The 21,405-nt window shown below is 36.1% G+C and overlaps 1 protein-coding gene across 2 annotated transcripts; it reads left to right on the top strand.

Annotated features, from left to right (window-relative positions):
- The first annotated feature begins 2,938 nt into the window (after positions 1 to 2,938).
- On the top strand, positions 2,939 to 20,812 carry LOC127650971 (transmembrane protein 196-like). 2 transcript variants are annotated; one of them, XM_052136655.1, is made up of 4 exons: positions 2,939 to 3,367; positions 3,926 to 3,982; positions 13,852 to 14,106; positions 20,170 to 20,812. In XM_052136655.1, exons 1-4 carry the CDS (start codon positions 3,203 to 3,205, stop codon positions 20,236 to 20,238), a joined length of 546 nt encoding a protein of 181 aa, XP_051992615.1. In that variant the 5' UTR covers positions 2,939 to 3,202; the 3' UTR covers positions 20,239 to 20,812. The 2 variants fall into 2 exon arrangements, with proteins under 2 accessions (XP_051992615.1, XP_051992614.1); XM_052136654.1 differs by having other exon boundaries at positions 13,852 to 14,121.
- Positions 20,813 to 21,405: the final 593 nt, after the last annotated feature.

Below are 21,405 nucleotides of genomic sequence, written 5' to 3'. Positions count from 1 at the left end.
GCTCAGCTCTAGAATAACACTCAAAATTATATTCAATAATGCTCAGCTCTAGAATAACACTCAAAATTATATTCAGTAATGCTCAGCTCTAGAATAACACTCAAAATTATATTCAATAATGCTCAGCTCTAGAATAACACTCACAATTATATTCAATAATGCTCAGCTCTAGAATAACAATCAAAATTATATTCAATAATGCTCAGCTCTAGAATAACACTCACAATTATATTCAATAATGCTCAGCTCTAGAATAACACTCACAATTATATTCAATAATGCTCAGCTCTAGAATAACACTCAAAATTATATTCAATAATGCTCAGCTCTAGAATAACACTCAAAATTATATTCAATAATGCTCAGCTCTAGAATAACACTCAAAATTATATTCAATAATGCTCAGCTCTAGAATAACACTCAAAATTATATTCAATAATGCTCAGCTCTAGAATAACACAAAATTATATTCAATAATGCTCTAAATAACACTCAAAATTACATTCAGTAATGCTCAGCTCTAGAATAACAATCAAAATTATATTCAATAATGCTCAGCTCTAGAATAACACTCAAAATTATATTCAATAATGCTCAGCTCTAGAATAACACTCACAATTATATTCAATAATGCTCAGCTCTAGAATAACACTCAAAATTATATTCAATAATTCTCAGCTCTAGAATAACAATCAAAATTATATTCAATAATGCTCAGCTCTAGAATAACACTCAAAATTATATTCAGTAATGCTCAGCTCTAGAATAACACTCAAAATTATATTCAATAATGCTCAGCTCTAGAATAACACTCACAATGATATTCAATAATGCTCAGCTCTAGAATAACACTCACAATGATATTCAATAATGCTCAGCTCTAGAATAACACTCACAATTATATTCAATAATGCTCAGCTCTAGAATAACACTCACAATTATATTCAATAATGCTCAGCTCTAGAATAACAATCAAAATTATATTCAATAATGCTCAGCTCTAGAATAACACTCACAATTATATTCAATAATGCTCAGCTCTAGAATAACACTCACAATTATATTCAATAATGCTCAGCTCTAGAATAACACTCAAAATTACATTCAATAATGCTCAGCTCTAGAATAACACTCACAATTATATTCAGTAATGCTCAGCTCTAGAATAACACTCAAAATTATATTCAATAATGCTCAGCTCTAGAATAACACTCACAATTATATTCAATAATGCTCAGCTCTAGAAAAACACTCAAAATTATATTCAATAATGCTCAGCTCTAGAATAACACTCAAAATTATATTCAATAATGCTCAGCTCTAGAATAACACTCAAAATTATATTCAATAATGCTCAGCTCTAGAATAACAATCAAAATTATATTCAATAATTCTCAGCTCTTGAATAACACTCAAAATGATATTCAATAATGCTCAGCTCTTGAATAACACTCAAAATGATATTCAATAATGCTCAGCTCTAGAATAACACCCAAAATGATATTCAATAATGCTCAGCTCTTGAATAACACTCAAAATTATATTCAATAATGCTCAGCTCTAGAATAACACTCACAATTATATTCAATAATGCTCAGCTCTAGAATAACACTCAACATTATTTTCAATAATGCTCAGCTCTTGAATAACACTCAAAATGATATTCAATAATGCTCAGCTCTTGAATAACAATCAAAATGATATTCAATAATGCTCAGCTCTAGAATAACACCCAAAATGATATTCAATAATGCTCAGCTCTTGAATAACACTCAAAATTATATTCAATAATGCTCAGCTCTAGAATAACACTCAAAATTATATTCAATAATGCTCAGCTCTAGAATAACACTCAACATTATTTTCAATAATGCTCAGCTCTTGAATAACACTCACAATTATATTCAATAATGCTCAGCTCTAGAATAACACTCAAAATTATATTCAATAATGCACAGCTCAAGAATAACACTCACAATTATATTCAATAATGCTCAGCTCTAGAATAACACTTCAAATTAAACTGAATTATGCTCCATACTACAATAACACTCTATAATGCTCAGCTCTAGATCAATGTTCTTTATCATGTTCTAAGTCACAGCTAATAGAATAATGTTCTTATACGCTGTAATATATTTATTATCAGAACTCTGCTCAGCTCTTCATAGTTTGCTTGACATCTTTATCGCTTAGCCATTAAGCAAGATCCTGATAGTAATTTCCAGGCAGCAAAATGTCATAGCTTTTGAAACAAATCACTGCCAGATCTAAAGAATGTTTCCTCTCTTTTAATTGTCTCTGGAAACGTATTAGTCCATATTCAGGGATCCTACTGCACACTGATGGTGTGTGGAGACTTTTTCAAACCATTCCCCAGAATCAAATGTTCCAGGGTAACTAGTGGTTTTAAAACTAGCGAATTGCTTTTTGTTTCATTATAGCCTATATGAAGCTCTCCAAGAGGACTTATTTGAAAGACTATTGATTTAGTCTAGTCAAAACATATCTAATATAAATGCAATGGCAGGCCGTCATGTGCTGTGATGACATGCGCTGTTAAGTGTTAAACTCATTACTTTTATGCAATAAACTGCCCGGGACAGATTTACTATGATCAGCGTTTTCACGCACCGTTGCGCATAAACGCGTCGGATGCTTGTGCGCGCACACGTCAGGACATCTGCCCCGCCGTTTGACTGTGTTTTACACTTCACAACATCTCCTGCGCGATCGAACAGCAAGATCAGATCTAGAACATTTAGAATATCACTGTTCCAAAGCTTCGCGTCAAATACGTCCCGTCAAATTATACAGCGATTATATTATTTGTATAACTTATTGCAGTAGAAGCTGATATAGGAGAAGTGCCGACTGGCTGAGGGAGGTGCTTTAACTCCAAACTTAGGGTAAATCACATGGGGCAGGATGACAAACATGGTAAACGGAGTGAGGAGGAGGGTAAAGTTTAACTGGTGGCGTTTACGCACCATGGAGAGCGTCTTTGAGCACTGATACATGTCCATCTAAAAGGCCCATATCCTCACGTCTGAAGATCTGTTCTGGAAGAACTAGTTTGTTATGCTCATCTGCACACTTCGGGATCTAAATCTGTTGAGTTCATCTCTGAAGATGGAATGAAGCGTTGAAAAGAGCTCCCGTGTCTTTTTGCGCACCGCTCAGGAAGGATGACCGAGCGACGATGTGCAGCAACCGGAAGATCATCTGGAGTTTGTTGGTTCTGTCGGTGCTGGAGATAGGGCTCGGGGTGTCCAGCATTGTCCTGGGCGCGGTGGGAATCATCCGGGCGAAAGCGGAGCGCAAAACCCAACAGGGCGACGCATCGCCGGTATGGAGCGGTGTGTGTGTAAGTCTTCTTACTGCGTAAATAATTGATCAAAACAGCAGTCATTGACATTAAGGGAAAACATTGCCTAAATATTCGTGCATTTGCAATAATACATACATATAAAACACCTCGAAGGATGTACAGTAACCTATAATCAACCAAATCTATTAATCTGAGATAAATGCCATCTTTGTCATCTGTCGTGACTTTACAAGTCTTTAAATGTGAGCTGATATGACTTTGTTGTATTGAAGTTAGGCTATCTACTCTGTCTCGTCACTGACAAAACTCATAATGTCTCATGAGATTCATTGCCCTGTGTTTTCACAGTGATTCTGGCATGTTGTGACATTTTCATAGTGTTATGTGACATAATTCCATCATTATCTCATATGTTCATATCTAGTTCTACTTTTATCTCTGAATCAAGTCCACTGATTCCACTGTAATCTAATCCCAGTATGCTTATTTATGTCCCACACCCTTCTGTATTATTTTCTATTGGTTTATATTCAGTGTGCTTACGAGATAGTTCTGATCAAATGTGACTGATCACTCTGTTGCTTTCTCTCCTAGTTTCTCATCTGTGGAATGTGTGGCATCCTGTGTGCACGGAAAAGAACGGGACTGATCGTGAGTACACACACTCTACGCACTCTGTAATATTCAATCTAAAACAGTACTGTACTAGTGAACACACTTTACTCTACTAGTGAACACACTCAACTGTACTAGTGAACACACTCAACTGTACTAGTGAAGACCCTTGACTGTACTAGTGAATACACTTTACTCTACTAGTGAACACACTCAACTGTACTAGTGAACACACTCAACTGTACTAGTGAAGACCCTTGACTGTACTAGTGAAGACCCTTGACTGTACTAGTGAATACACTTTACTCTACTAGTGAACACACTCAACTGTACTAGTGAACACACTTTACTGTACTAGTGAAGACCCTTGACTGTACTAGTGAATACACTTTACTCTACTAGTGAACACACTCGACTGTACTAGTGAACACACTTTACTGTACTAGTGAAAACACTCGACTGTACTAGTGAATGTATTTTACTGTACTAGTGAACACACTAGACTGTACTAGTGAACACACTAGACTGTACTAGTGAACACATTTGACTGTACTAGTGAACACATTTGACTGTACTAGTGAACACATTTTACTCTACTAGTGAACACACTTTACTCTACTAGTGAAAACACTCGACTGTACTAGTGAACACACATGACTGTACTAGTGAACACACATGACTGTACTAGAGAACACACATGACTGTACTAGTGAACACACTTTACTGTACTAGTGAACACACTTTACTGTACTAGTGAACACACTTGACTGTACTAGTGAATACTACTTTACTGTACTAGTGAACACACATGACTGTACTAGTGAACACACATGACTGTGCTAGAGAACACACATTACTGTACTAGTGAACACACATTACTGTACTAGTGAACACACTTTACTGTACTAGTGAACACACATGACTGTACTAGAGAACACACATTACTGTACTAGTGAACACACATTACTGTACTAGTGAACACACTTTACTGTACTAGTGAACACACTTGACTGTACTAGTGAACACACTTTACTCTACTAGTGAAAACACTCGACTGTACTAGTGAACACACATGACTGTACTAGTGAACACACATGACTGTACTAGTGAACACACATTACTGTACTAGTGAACACACTTTACTGTACTAGTGAACACACATGACTGTACTAGTGAACACACATGACTGTACTAGAGAACACACATTACTGTACTAGTGAACACACATTACTGTACTAGTGAACACACTTTACTGTACTAGTGAACACACTTGACTGTACTAGTGAACACACTAGAATGTACTAATGAACACATTTTATTGTACTAATGAACACACTAGAATGTACTAATGAACACTCTTGATTGTACTAGTGTACACACTTTAATGTACTATGAACACACTTGACTGTAATAGTGAATTAACTTTATTGTACTAGCGAACACACTTGACTGTACTAGTGAACACACATGACTATACTAGTGAATGTATTTTACTGTACTAGTGAACACACTTGACTGTACTAGTGAACGCACTGTACTGTACTAGTGAACACATTTTACTGTACTAGTGAACACACTAGACTGTACTAGTGAACACACTTTACTGTACTAGTAAACACACATGACTATACTAGTGAATGTATTTTACTGTACTAATGAACACACTAGACTGTACTAGTGAACACACTCGACTGTACTAGTGAACACACTTTACTCTACTAGTGAACACACATGACTATACTAGTGAATGTATTTTACTGTACTAGTGAACACACTTTACTGTACTAGTGAATGTATTTTACTGTACTAGTGAACACACTTTACTGTACTAATGAACACACTAGACTGTACTAGTGAACACACTCGACTGTACTAGTGAACACACTTTACTAGTGAACACACATGACTATACTAGTGAATGTATTTTACTGTACTAGTGAACACACTTTACTGTACTAGTGAATGTATTTTACTGTACTAGTGAACACACATGACTATACTAGTGAATGTATTTTACTGTACTAGTGAACACACTTTACTGTACTAGTGAACACACATGACTGTACTAGTGAACACACATGACTATACTAGTGAATGTATTTTACTGTACTAGTGAACACATTTTACTGTACTAGTGAACGCACTAGACTGTACTAGTGAATACACATTACTATACTAGTGAATGTATTTTACTGTACTAGTGAACACATTTTACTGTACTAGTGAACACACTAGACTGTACTAGTGAACACACATTACTATACTAGTGAATGTATTTTACTGTACTAGTGAACACACTCCACTGTACTAGTGAACACATTTTACTGTACTAGTGAACACACATGGCTGTACTAGTGAACACATTTTACTGTACTAGTGAACACACATGGCTGTACTAGTGAACACACATGGCTGTACTAGTGAACACATTTTACTGTACTAGTGAACACACATGGCTGTACTAGTGAACACATTTTACTGTACTAGTGAACACACATGGCTGTACTAGTGAACACACATGGCTGTACTAGTGAACACATTTTACTGTACTAGTGAACACACATGGCTGTACTAGTGAACACACATGGCTGTACTAGTGAACACATTTTACTGTACTAGTGAACACACATGGCTGTACTAGTGAACACACATTACTGTACTAGTGAACACACATTACTGTACTAGTGAACACACATTACTATACTAGTGAATGTATTTTACTGTACTAGTGAACACATTTTACTGTACTAGTGAACACACTAGACTGTACTAGTGAACACACATTACTATACTAGTGAATGTATTTTACTGTACTAGTGAACACACTCCACTGTACTAGTGAACACATTTTACTGTACTAGTGAACACACATGGCTGTACTAGTGAACACACATGGCTGTACTAGTGAACACATTTTACTGTACTAGTGAACACATTTTACTGTACTAGTGAACACACATGGCTGTACTAGTGAACACACATGGCTGTACTAGTGAACACATTTTACTGTACTAGTGAACACACATGGCTGTACTAGTGAACACACATGGCTGTACTAGTGAACACATTTTACTGTACTAGTGAACACACATGGCTGTACTAGTGAACACACATTACTGTACTAGTGAACACACATTACTGTACTAGTGAACACACATTACTATACTAGTGAATGTATTTTACTGTACTAGTGAACACATTTTACTGTACTAGTGAACACACTAGACTGTACTAGTGAACACACATTACTATACTAGTGAATGTATTTTACTGTACTAGTGAACACACTCCACTGTACTAGTGAACACATTTTACTGTACTAGTGAACACACATGGCTGTACTAGTGAACACATTTTACTGTACTAGTGAACACACATTACTGTACTAGTGAACACACATGGCTGTACTAGTGAACACATTTTACTGTACTAGTGAACACACATGGCTGTACTAGTGAACACACATGGCTGTACTAGTGAACACATTTTACTGTACTAGTGAACACACATGGCTGTACTAGTGAACACATTTTACTGTACTAGTGAACACACATGGCTGTACTAGTGAACACATTTTACTGTACTAATGAACACACTAGACTGTACTAGTGAACACACATTACTATACTAGTGAACACACTCCACTGTACTAGTGAACACACTCCACTGTACTAGTGAACACATTTTACTGTACTAGTGAACACATTTTACTGTACTAGTGAACACACATGGCTGTACTAGTGAACACATTTTACTGTACTAGTGAACACACATTACTGTACTAGTGAACACACATGGCTGTACTAGTGAACACATTTTACTGTACTAGTGAACACACATTACTGTACTAGTGAATGTATTTTACTGTACTAGTGAACACACTCCACTGTACTAGTGAACACACATGACTATACTAGTGAATGTATTTTACTGTACTAGTGAACACATTTTACTGTACTAGTGAACACACTTTACTGTACTAGTGAACACACATGGCTGTACTAGTGAACACATTTTACTGTACTAGTGAACACACATGGCTGTACTAGTGAACACACTTTACTGTACTAGTGAATGTATTTTACTGTACTAGTGAACACACTAGACTGTACTAGTGAACACACTTTACTGTACTAGTGAATGTATTTTACTGTACTAGTGAACACATTTTACTGTACTAGTGAACACACTTGACTGTACTAGTGAACACACTTTACTGTACTAGTGAATGTATTTTACTGTACTAGTGAACACACTAGACTGTACTAGTGAACACACTTTACTGTACTAGTGAATGTAATTTTACTGTACTAGTGAACACACTGTACTGTACTAGTGAACACATGCATGTATTTCTATCATGGTGGGGACTTTTCATTTGCTTCTGTTGCTTTTATACTGAGCTAATGATATTTACTATCCTCTACCCCTAAACACAACCCTCACAGAAACTGTTCTGCATTTTTACATTTTCATTAAGACATTATTTGATTATGTTTACTATGCCTTTTAACTCGTGGGGACAGTTGCCGATGCACAGTGTAGCTGATTTCAGGTTGTTGTGTCATTGCTGGGACATTTGGTCCTCACATAACCTGATCTGTGCTTTAGTATTCTAGAACACACATTCTACTGTACAGTCACACACGCTACTGTAGTAAAAATTATACCCTGCTGTTGTAGAATACACACACTACTGTACAAATACACACTTTCTACTGCACTAAAACACAAATTCTGTAATAATCTGATTACAAAGTAGTAATTTAATGTAATGTAATTTCTCTTTTATAACAAAAAGATGTGTAAGGCATGATATTGTATATCTTGTATCCATATTACAGTAACCAAATTTCAATTAAGTTAATATTATACAATATACAAGTTAAGCTCAATCGACGGCATTTGTTATATAGTGGTGATTACCAATAAAATATAATAACATAAAATAAAGACAGAAACTGGTTCCTCCTTTTCCTCAAAAAAAAAAAAAAAAAAGAGTAAAAATGTAGCTTACAGTGAGGCACATATAATGGGAGTGAATGGGGCCAATTTTTGTAGGGTTCAAATCAGGGTGCTAATATGTGATCTTTGGGGGGGGGGGGCATATTTTGGGTGGACAAGTGGATGTCTCTTCATTGGAACAGGGGGGCGGTGTCCAGAAGGTTCTAATGGGGCACAATGAAAATCTAGGGGAGCAATTAAAATTTATGGAGCACAAAAACAAAAACATTTCTGTGAAAAGTGTTTTAGCAAGTAACTTAAAAGTAATCTGGAATCCGACATACTTTTCCGTAATCAGTAAAATTTGTAATCAGATTACAATTTCAGAGAAGTAATTGGTGATTTGTAATGGACTACTTTTTTGTATAACTTACGCAACACTGTGTAGAACACAGTCTACTGTACTAAAACACATGTCGATTTCTGTGATCTTTAGAACGAAAGTCTCAAATTTCCATCTTAATCAAATCTAGAGCAGAGATTGTTTGTTTTGGGATACAGTATCAAAATGCACGTGGCCACATCAGGTGCCTGAGAGACGAACTCCACCGTGCAGTGAGTGTGTGTAAATATCCCTGTATACTTCCCTTGTGACAGGAGATTCAGTTAGCAACCTCGGAGTGGAGAGAGCCGCCCCAGTGGAGAGTGTTAATAAAAAATCAATACTTTAATCTGAGAGAATCCAGATGTCTCCTATTCCACTGTACAGTTCCCTCCTATTTAGTGTCTTTTCATATCATACCTCATATTTATATACTTGCTGTTGATTCTACAGATTGTCATTTACAGCTTTCAGCTTTTTCCTTGTGCATGCTTCAGCAGCTCTCTCCTGTCGATTAAATTTGTTTCCTGGGCTTTTATGATCTGGAAAGCTTGTACTGCTTCCATACAGTATTGTATGGCTAATAGGAAACTCTCTCCATCAGCCCATGATAATTCAGAGTTCCCGGCATTAACGGCAGGAACAACTCGAGCATCTTGTCTGCAAATCCTATTATTGAACTCTTCAGTAGCCTCTGTGGATATTCTCAAGCAAGCAGAGTTTAGGTAGTTTAGCTTAAAACAACAACAACAACAACGGTGTTGTCAGTTTGAATACACACATCAACGTTGTGCATATACAGTAAAATTGTGTTTGGCAATTCCTCAACAGCATGTAATGTGATGTGGACTATGTTAAGCATGGGATACTTGCAAAATGCTTGCTGCATACTACTTAATACACACTGCAGAATATTTCTTCTGGTGTTATGCAGAGTAAATATTATATACTGCCAGTGTTGGGAGGGTTACTTTTGAAATGTATTACACTACAGATTACAGATTACATGCTGTAAAATGTAATTTGTAACATATTCCGTTAGATTACTCAAGGTCAGTAATGTACTCTAAATACTTTGGGATTACTTCTTCAGCACTGGTAGAGTTTTTCACTTGTTTTGACTATAAAAACTCTGTCAGTGCAGTAAGACAACATACACATGTTAAAAATACATTCTCTGAAAAACCCAAATATCTTATGCAGTGTTGTTTCTAAAACAAGATCAATCAAGTTAATCTTGTTTTAAGGATTTTTAGATATTTTTACAGGAAAACAATACAAAAATGATTATAAAGGATATGATTTTTGCCCTAATATCAAAGATCTTAGTAGAATAAAAGAAATTATGATCTAACGTGAATTTTCTTGATAATAAATATGATCGTGTCTGGTAACATGTGCATGTAAAATGGCTAGAAATAGCATTTTAGCTTAGCATAAAGCTAACAATTTACACAAGGTTTATTTCTATTTCTTCTGCTCCAAACTTACTTCAAACGTACTTCTCTGTCTGCTCGTATGAATGTAACATCATAAGAAAGTGTTTCACCGCTGTTCAAATGCACTTTGGATCGCATCATTTATATGTATAAATGTTTTCCATCTGAAAGGACTAAATATTAAATGACACAAAAGACAATAAAATGCAAAGTAATCTCTTCAGTAATCAAAATACTTTTTGAATGTAACTATATTCTAATTACCAATGATATCAACTGTAACTGAAATGGAATGTATTTTAAATATGTAATCCCGTTACATGTATTCCGTTACTCCCCAACACTGTAATCTGCCTTCTGTTTTCCAAAAATAGAATGTGAGACATTATGATAAACGATTCAAAGTAGCTGCAAGTTTAATGCCCCAATCCTGGGTGACCTCCTCGTGTTCGCTATTATGTGGTTCTCGCTCTCGGTGGGGTGCGTGGTGAGTTGAGCGTGGATGCTGCTGAGAATAGCGTGAAGCCTCCACACACGCTATGTCTCCGTGGTAACACGCTCAACGTCACGTGATAAAATGCATGGATTGACAGTCTCAGACGTGACATTCCAAACTAGGAAAAATAAAATAAATTTTCTAGGCTATTTTTTTCATTTCAATTTCATAAAAAAATTCTATCAAATTGAATTGCGGAATTTTTTACAAAATGTAATAAATATAACTTTCATTCATTTTATTTTGCTATAAATTGCTCTTTAATAAGTAATCATGTGATTTGATGGAATTTTGCTTTTTACAGTATATACTGTAAATGGAAAACTGTTTTCAGAAAATATAATGAAAAACAGTATGCAACGACAAACATTTAAAAGATGTTGCATTTTGAATTAGAAAGCAGCATCCAATCTCAGAAATAATAATTAAAAACACAGTTATATCACATTTGTCTTCCAATTTGGGAAACCCAATCAAATAATAAGTAAAGAAAGACGTTACAAATCACAGTTGATATTTTGAATGATTCTGGAATCACATTGGAAAAGTTGAGGACATTTTATTGGTGGATACAGTGTTGTGAGTCTTCACACTTCACTAAGAGTGAGCGTTAACACTTTACATTAAGGTACCCTATGTTGAGGGTTTATAAAGGGTTTATTAATGACTAATAACTCATCTACAAATGCATTATAAATCATTGATATGCATTTTAAACAACATGATGCAATGCTTTAAAATAAGTTTCTATTTGTTAACATGCATTAGTATAAACGATTAACAATATATTTATTAATCTTGGTTAATAATGTTAGCTAATAAAAAATACAAGTGTTCATTGTTAGTTCATGTTAGTTCATAGTGCATTAATTAATGTTAGCAAATACATATTTTGATTAAAAAAAACTATTTGTTTATGTTGGAATTAACATTAACTATGATTAATAAATGCTTAATAATTATTGTTCATTGTTAGTTCATGTTAACTAATGTAAATAAACATAACCTAATTGTAAAGTGTTCCCCAACACCAATTAAAAGTTTGACTTTCGTGCAATACCTGCCAAATAGTGAGCCCATTTTAACTTGCCTGTTATAAATGCTTAATGAAGAGGCGTATTCATCCTTATTTCATTCAAAACCTTGAAATGCCATAATTCATGATTTATGTCACGGTATAGCAAAAGTAGACTATTATAGAGAGATTAAACAACATTTTTATCATATTCTTTATTTCCTGTCATTTTATGGGTAATTTATGAATTAAGTCAGCATATCTGTACCCTGTAATACATGTTTTAATGTAAGGTGGATTTACAAACTTATTTAGCAACCTCAAAAAAGGTACCATAATGCAAGCCGTACAACTAAAATCCTGTTTATTGTGTTACCCATGAACCATTTACTCTATTAATCACTTAACAACATTAAGAAGCTGTGAAAGTGCACCTAAATGTAAAGTGGCCATAATTCATGATTCATGGCCACTTTACATTAAATTAGACTTTTTTTCCTCTGTAATAGACTTTGTTTTACTCCACTGGGACATAAATCATGATTTTGACTACTGAAGTCATTATCTTTATTAAGGATTTAATACATGAGAGTTTAAAATTGGCTTACTATTTGGTAGGTATTGTATGAAAGTCACTCTTTCTATTAATGTTGTTATAACGGCATATAAATGATTTATAATGCATTTATAGATGTGTTATTACCCTTTTATAAACCATAACAAAGGGAAACCTCATGTAAGTCACGCATGCAGTGCAGATTATTTATACTGCATACTATACAAACTAATAAGTTAATATGCTATCCCGAAAATACCCGTGGCAGACTGGTGTCTACCATTGACTGCATTAGTATGTGGCCTCTGGACTGTAGATTCAGAAGCTCTTTTTGTAAATTGAGGTAAAATCTGTCCTTGAGTGTTGAATCAGCAGTTTTCTGTTGGCAGATGCAGTAGTGCTACTGTCTGGATGCAGTCTGACCGCATACAAAATCACAGAGCAGCACAATTCATTCTACTGGTACACAATAGTCTTCCCCCATCTACAGTAACTCTGCAGTGCTGCACTCTTCACATTTAATATCATTTGACCTTTATAAGCATGCTCAGTATGCTGTTGCAATTCATGCACAAAGATCACAACTTTCTCTTTCTCCTCTCTCTCTTAGTTCAGTTCAATGTGTTTTATTAGCATGACTTTTTAGCTACAATTGCCTGAGCATCATCATTTAATCGATGAACAGCAAGGGTAGGAACAATAATAACAACAAGCATTAGTGGACATTATGAAGAACAAAAGCAGTTCATATAGTGCTTACCTGCTATTGTAATTGGACAGTTCCAGCCTTAAAATGTGCTTTTTGAGATTATACATTATGTATACCACTACGTGGTGGCGTAGTGGGCTAAAGCACATAACTGGTAATCAGAAGGTTGCTGGTTCGATCCCCACAGCCACCACCATTGTGTCCTTGAGCAAGGCACTTAACTCCAGGTTGCTCCGGGGGGGACTGTCCCTGTAATAAGGGCTCTGTAAGTCGCTTTGGATAAAAGCGTCTGCCAAATGCATAAAATGTCAAAAACATTTATATGCATAAAACTAACATTTATCTAACTTTGTTTCTCTCTCAGATGATCTTATTTTCCTCCTGCTGTATTTGCGGGTTAATCGGTGGAATCCTGAACTTCCAGTTTGTCCGTGCACTGGTCAAGCGTCCAGATACCATGCGCTCTCTTCATCTGGCCGTCATGTCACTAGCGTGTCTCGGTATCAGCAGCTGCACTCTGTCCACCTGGTTGACCTGCAGGCTGGCCAGCAGCGAGCAGCAGCGCATGTTCCTGGAGCGAGAGCATTCACTACATCACTCGCACGAAATGGCAGAGAAGGTACGCCACGAGCTGGTATGTTTGTGCCGATATGTGAGGCAGTATCTTGTATACGTAAAGTCAAAATGCAATTAAAATGTACCTAATTTACTGTGAAGTTCTTAAACGTATGGTGTATAATTCATGCATGCATTTTATTCCACAGAAAAAATAATCATGTTTAATTAAAATGCATTTACTTGCTCTGCCACTAAAACGACAAATTTTCATATATAAATAAACAATTGGGCCTGGTAGCTCAGCGAGTTGATGTTGACTATCACCTCTGGAGTCGTGAGTTTGAATCCAGGGTGTGCTGAGTGACTCCAGCCAGGTCTCCTAAGCAACCAAATTTGCCCGGTTGCTAGGGAGGGTAGAGTCACATGGGGTAACCTCCTCGTGGTCACTAATAATGTGGTTCTCGCTCTCGGTGGGGCGTGTGGTGAGTTGTGTTTGGATGCTGCGGAGAATAGCATGAAGCCTCCACATGCACTAGGTTTCAGCGGTAACACGGTCAACAAGCCACGTGCTAAAATGCACGGATTGACGTCTCAGATGTGGAGGCAACTGAGATTCGTCCTCCGCCACCCGGATTGAGGCGAGTCACTACGCCACCATGAGGATTTAGAGCGCATTGGGAATTGGGAATTCCAAACTAGGGGAAAAGGGGAGATATTTTTAATGTATTTATTTTGTGATGAAGTAAATATAGCAGAAAAGATTAAGTACTTTCTACATTGAATAAGTTACTTTAAGCGCAAACTTAAATACTACATTTGTACTCAATTCAAACATGTACAAATGTAAAATTCTGTAATTTTAACGGTAAGAGACAAAATATGCTACAGTAAACAAACGTAAATTGTTTAACAAGTAGTTACCGTAAAATATACTTAATTATTTTGTACAAATATATTTAAAAAGACAAAACATGTAAAATGATGTAAAACTTTACATTTTTGGATTTAAAAAGTAGGATTGTCCAGTATAATTAACAGGTAAAATGCAAGAGAGTATATGCACTTTTTACGGTAAATGATTGTTAAAATTACAGTAAAAAACAGTAATCGGGCGTTCCCAGAATTCCCAGCATGACCCATTACATTGCATTATATTTTATGGGAATAGTTCTGTTTCATCTCATTTTTAACATCAGTTACGTACACTGGGGTGTTCTGAGTTATATTTGATGTAGTTTAGTTCATGGATCCTCCATTATTTAAATCTCACACGTGTTACTCTGATCGTGTTTAAATCTCACACGTGTTACTCTGATGGTGTTTAAATCTCACACATGTTACTCTGATGGTGTTTAAATCTCACACATGTTACTCTGATGGTGTTTTAATCTCACAGGTGTTACTCTGATGGTGTTTTAATCTCACAGGTGTTACTCTGATGGTGTTTTAATCTCACACGTGTTACTCTGATGGTGTTTAAATCTCACACGTGTTACTCTGATGGTGTTTAAATCTCACACATGTTACTCTGATGGTGTTTAAATCTCACACATGTTACTCTGATGGTGTTTTAATCTCACAGGTGTTACTCTGATGGTGTTTTAATCTCACAGGTGTTACTCTGATGGTGTTTTAATCTCACAGGTGTTACTCTAATCTCACACATGTTACTCTGATTGTGTTTTAATCTCACAGGTGTTACTCTAATCTCACACATGTTACTCTGATTGTGTTTAAATCTCACATGTGTTACTCTGATGGTGTTTAAATCTCACATGTGTTACTCTGATGGTGTTTTAATCTCACAGGTGTTACTCTGATTGTGTTTAAATCTCACATGTGTTACTCTGATGGTGTTTAAATCTCACACGTGTTATTCTGATGGTGTTTAAATCTCACATGTGTTACTCTGATGGTGTTTAAATCTCACAGGTGTTACTCTGATGGTGTTTAAATCTCACATGTGTTACTCTGATGGTGTTTAAATCTCACAGGTGTTACTCTGATTGTGTTTAAATCTCACATGTGTTACTCTGATGGTGTTTAAATCTCACACGTGTTATTCTGATGGTGTTTAAATCTCACATGTGTTACTCTGATGGTGTTTAAATCTCACATGTGTTACTCTGATGGTGTTTAAATCTCACACGTGTTATTCTGATGGTGTTTAAATCTCACATGTGTTACTCTGATGGTGTTTAAATCTCACAGGTTTTACTCTGATGGTGTTTAAATCTCACACGTGTTACTCTGATGGTGTTTAAATCTCACAGGTGTTACTCTGATGCTGTTTAAATGTCACATGTGTTACTCTGATGGTGTTTAAATCTCACAGGTTTTACTCTGATGGTGTTTAAATCTCACAGGTGTTACTCTGATGGTGTTTTAATCTCACAGGTGTTACTCTGATGGTGTTTAAATCTCACAGGTGTTACTCTGATGGTGTTTAAATCTCACACGTGTTACTCTGATGCTGTTTAAATCTCACAGGTGTTACTCTGATGGTGTTTAAATCTCACACGTGTTACTCTGATAGTGTTTAAATCTCACAGGTGTTACTCTGATGGTGTTTAGTGTTTGTGTGTCTCTACATGATTATTGATCATTACTCCTGGAAGAGCTGCTATTGATGAACATCATGTCATCATGTGCCCTTCTGTTGTTTTAAATATCACAGGTTTTACTCTGATGGTGTTTAAATCTCACATGTGTTACTCTGATGGTGTTTAAATCTCACAAGTTTTACTCTGATGGTTTTTAAATCTCACATCTGTTACTCTGATGTTGTTTAAATCTCACAGGTGTTACTCTGATGGTGTTTAAATCTCACAGGTTTTACTCTGATGGTGTTTAAATCTCACACATGTTACTCTGATGGTTTTTAAACCTCACATCTGTTACTCTGATGTTGTTTTAATCTCACAGGTGTAACTCTGATGGTGTTTAAATCTCACATCTGTTACTCTGATGTTGTTTAAATCTCACAGGTGTTACTCTGATGGTGTTTAAATCTCACAGGCGTTACTCTGATGGTGTTTAAATCTCACATGCGTTACTCTGATGGTGTTTAAATCTCACTCGTGTTACTCTGATGGTGTTTAAATCTCACACGTGTTACTCTGATGGTGTTTAAATCTCACATCTGTTACTCTGATGTTGTTTAAATCTCACACATGTTACTCTGATGGTGTTTAAATCTCACAGGTGTTACTCTGATGGTGTTTAAATCTCACAGGCGTTACTCTGATGGTGTTTAAATCTCACACGTGTTACTCTGATGGTGTTTAAATCTCACACGTGTTACTCTGATGGTGTTTAAATCTCACAGGTGTTACTCTGATGGTGTTTTAATCTCACAGGTGTTACTCTGATGGTGTTTAAATCTCACAGGTGTTACTCTGATGGTGTTTAAATCTCACAGGTGTTACTCTGATGGTGTTTAAATCTCACAGGTGTTACTCTGATGGTGTTTAAATCTCACAGGTGTTACTCTGATGGTGTTTAAATCTCACAGGTGTTACTCTGATGGTGTTTAAATCTCACAGGTGTTACTCTTATGGTGTTTAAATCTCACAGGTGTTACTCTGATGGTGTTTAAATCTCACACGTGCTACTCTGATGCTGTTTAAATCTCACACGTGTTACTCTGATGGTGTTTAAATCTCACAGGTGTTACTCTGATGGTGTTTAAATCTCACACGTGTTACTCTGATGGTGTTTAAATCTCACAGGTGTTACTCTAATCTCACATGTGTTACTCTGATGGTGTTTAATCTCACAGGTGTTACTCTTATGGTGTTTAAATCTCACAGGTGTTACTCTTATGGTGTTTAAATCTCACACGTGCTACTCTGATGGTGTTTAAATCTCACAGGTGTTACTCTTATGGTGTTTAAATCTCACAGGTGTTACTCTGATGGTGTTTAATCTCACACGTGTTACTCTGATAGTGTTTAAATCTCACAGGTGTTACTCTGATGGTGTTTAGTGTTTGTGTGTCTCTACATGTTTATTAATCATTACTCCTGGAAGAGCTGTTATTGATGAACATCATGTCATCATGTGCCCTTCTGTTGTTACTACGGTGATTAACAAATACATTCTAAAGTAAAAAGCTATTTCAGAAGGTTGATATATTAAGTTGATCATTTAATAATATAAATGATGGTTCTGCATAGAAACAACAGTTTTAAACTGTAAAATCTGCAGGTTGTTCTGTAAAGCTGTTTAAATGTTTACTGTATTTTTTACATAATTATTCTTGCAACTACAGCTGTCAGTTTTTTTTAAACAACAGAACAGCATAGCTTATAAGTAAATTATATTAATGATTGTTTATTATCTTTACAATACATCTTCTTGTATCAGTCCATACGTTTAAAACTTTGTCATATATATTTGCTAATGTACGTCAATTTCACAGGTAAATCAAATAAGCACATTTTACAGGAGTTCCCGGCATGAATAATTGATGAGCTTGCATGTTGATTTAGTTATTATGTTTGGTAACTTGTGAAATCTGAAGTTCATTTTCTACTCAAAATTACCCATTCATGATAAAATAAATAAATAAATAAATAAAGATCTGTTGATTGTTATTGTTATTACCGAGGTCTGCATGTGCTGCTCCGGATATTGTTTATTTCGCCAGTAAAGCAAGATGATGTTGTCTAATAGACTAAATACTGTCGTATGCAACAAACTTCCCTGTATCATTTGGTACATTACTAATTACTTTACAAAAGTGTTGAAATTCAAGTACATTTTAAAGCATGTCTCAAAGGGATAGTTCACCTAAAAAATGCAAATTCATTCATTATTTCCTCACCCTCATGCCATCCCAGATGTGTATGACTTTCTTTCTTCAGCAGAATGCAAATTAAGATTTTTAAAAGAATGTTTCAGCTCTGTATGTCCTCACAATGCAAGTGAATGGTGACCAGACCTTTGAAGCTCCAAACATCCCATAAAGGCAGCATAAAAGTAATCCATAATACTCCAGTGGTGTAATCCATGTCTGCAGAAGCGATGTAATAGATGTGGGTGAGAAACAGATCAATATTTAAGTCCTTTTTTACTCTAAATCTCCACTTTAACTTTCACTTTCAGATGTGAAAATGAATATTTGGAGTAAAAAAAAAGACTTAAAGTTTGATCTGTTTCTCACCCACATCTATTATATCGCTTCTGAAGACAATGGATTACACCACTGGAGTATTATGGATTACTTTTATGCTGCCTTTATGGGATTTTTGAGCTTCAAAGTTCTGGTCACCATTCACTTGCATTGTGAGGACCTACAGAGCTGAAATATTCTTCTAAAATCACCACTTGTGTTCAGCAGAAGAAAGAAAGGCATACATACTGTCTCTGTGATGGCATGAGGGTGAGTACATCATTTCGAGTGAACTTTCCCTTGAATTCTGCGCTACATTGCTTGAATAATAAGTGCAATCAAAGAAAGAGTCAAATTTACTTGAAAAAGAGTACAGCAACATAAACTTTACTTGAGGATTTCTAATTAAAGCCACTCAGAATTGTGTGCAGCCTTCACTTGAAAATATGGTCTGTTAAATTTACGAGCAATTTCTGCATGGAAAATGTTTCCTAGTTTGTTCGTTTGATTGTTTGTTTGTTTTTGTCTTTTGTAAGTAACACTCCACATTTTTTAGTGCTGTTATTGCCGCTCTGATGGATTTGTTACGCCTTTTATCTTGACCTGTGTGACTTTTAAAATCTTTATCATGTGCCTTTAATAATGAAACATAAAGATACCAATATAATTATGTTTCATTTTCAAGTCATCAGATTGTATGAAAGACCCAGAGACTCTAATATCATAGAGGCCTTTAGGGGTGAACATTGAGCAAAAGCCTAGCAACCACCTAGAACACCCTAGCAACCATATTGCAACCACTCAGAACACTTTAGCAACCAAACTGCAGCACTTTGGCAATAACCCCCTGACATTGTGGCAGCAGAAGCAAGTGCCACACATTTCCTTCAGAGGATCTAGTTAAATGAACTTGTCTCTCTCCTGTCTGTTTGAATGTACATTTCAATCCAATGTGTTTAGAATAGCCTCCTTATCACTAACTCGGCTGTTATTTCTCTGTGTTGGCAGGAGGTTTTGGACAACACCAGCAACGGCATTTCTCAAATCTCCTACAGCGGACGGAGCGCCTCGCCATGACAGCTCGCCAACGGTGCCATGCCCACACACTGACAAAAGCACAGTTCTTTCATGTAATTGGCTGAGACAGGCTGACAAATCTACATTCGGTTTGGCTAAATCCGCTTGACAGTTTTTCAGACCGATTGGCGGTGCCAGGCTGACACTTCTACATTCAGATTTTCTGAGTCAGTGACATCCAGTAGAAGTCCATTCAGAGAGCAGACGCAGAGTCAGATAACAGTATCGAATCAGTGTCCGGTTACCTGACGTCCTCAGGAGAAGTCAGTGCCGAAGACCTTGATAACCAGCATACAGGAAACTTTCCATTGAGCATGAAATAAGCATGCAAAATAATCTCTTGCTTTCTCTTTCTTCATCTCTTTCTCTCTCTCCCTGTATCTACATAAAGGGAATGTTGAATCTGAAATTGTAATCCTGAAATTGTATGGTATACTGAATGCTCTTATTCAGATTGATCAAAAATGCACAATGTACAATGCCTGTAAAGATATTTATTCACTTACAGTATTTTTATATAGAAGATTCATATGAAAAAGAAATAAAGATGTCAAGCCAAAGAGACTCCATTGGCCACCCCATTCGCAATTGCTGTTTTGGTCATTTTTTTGGTCATTTTTTGGCACAATTTAGTTCTTTAGAGGTGAAATCATCTCTGTAATGTAATGAAATCATCAACTTAACATGTGTGCACACCAAGGTCACCAAACCTCTCCGTCCAGGGTGTCATTGTATCCACTCAAAATCCGACCCCCATGATATAAAAATGCTGTCCGAACATTTCTGTGCCACCACAGACTGATTGCTTGCCCCTGCCTGGCCACCCCTTTGAAAAACTCCTGGCTCCGCCCCTCTAAATACTAGAGCACCGAAAAGAATGGACAATGTATGTATTATGTAAGTATGACGTGCATTTCGAACAGCCCTCCTATGTGCATTCACAAGAGGACCGAGTTCTTCTTGTCCTGTTTTCGGCGATTCACATTATGTTTGCATGTCTCCGCCTACTGGGTAGAAAGGAGACTGAAAAAAGGGAAGAAAAAAGAAATCATATTGCACAACAGCCCAGTAGGTGGTGATATGCATGACGAATGTGACCTCTCGTGAACGTGCGTAGAAGGGCTGTTTGAAAGTGGACACTTAAAGTAAAAAATTTAACCACTGGAA

Source organism: Xyrauchen texanus, chromosome 10, assembly GCF_025860055.1.
Source record: "Xyrauchen texanus isolate HMW12.3.18 chromosome 10, RBS_HiC_50CHRs, whole genome shotgun sequence".
NCBI lineage: Eukaryota > Metazoa > Chordata > Actinopteri > Cypriniformes > Catostomidae > Xyrauchen > Xyrauchen texanus.
Note: the sequence above shows the minus strand (reverse complement) of the source record. Positions and strands in the feature narration are given on the sequence as shown.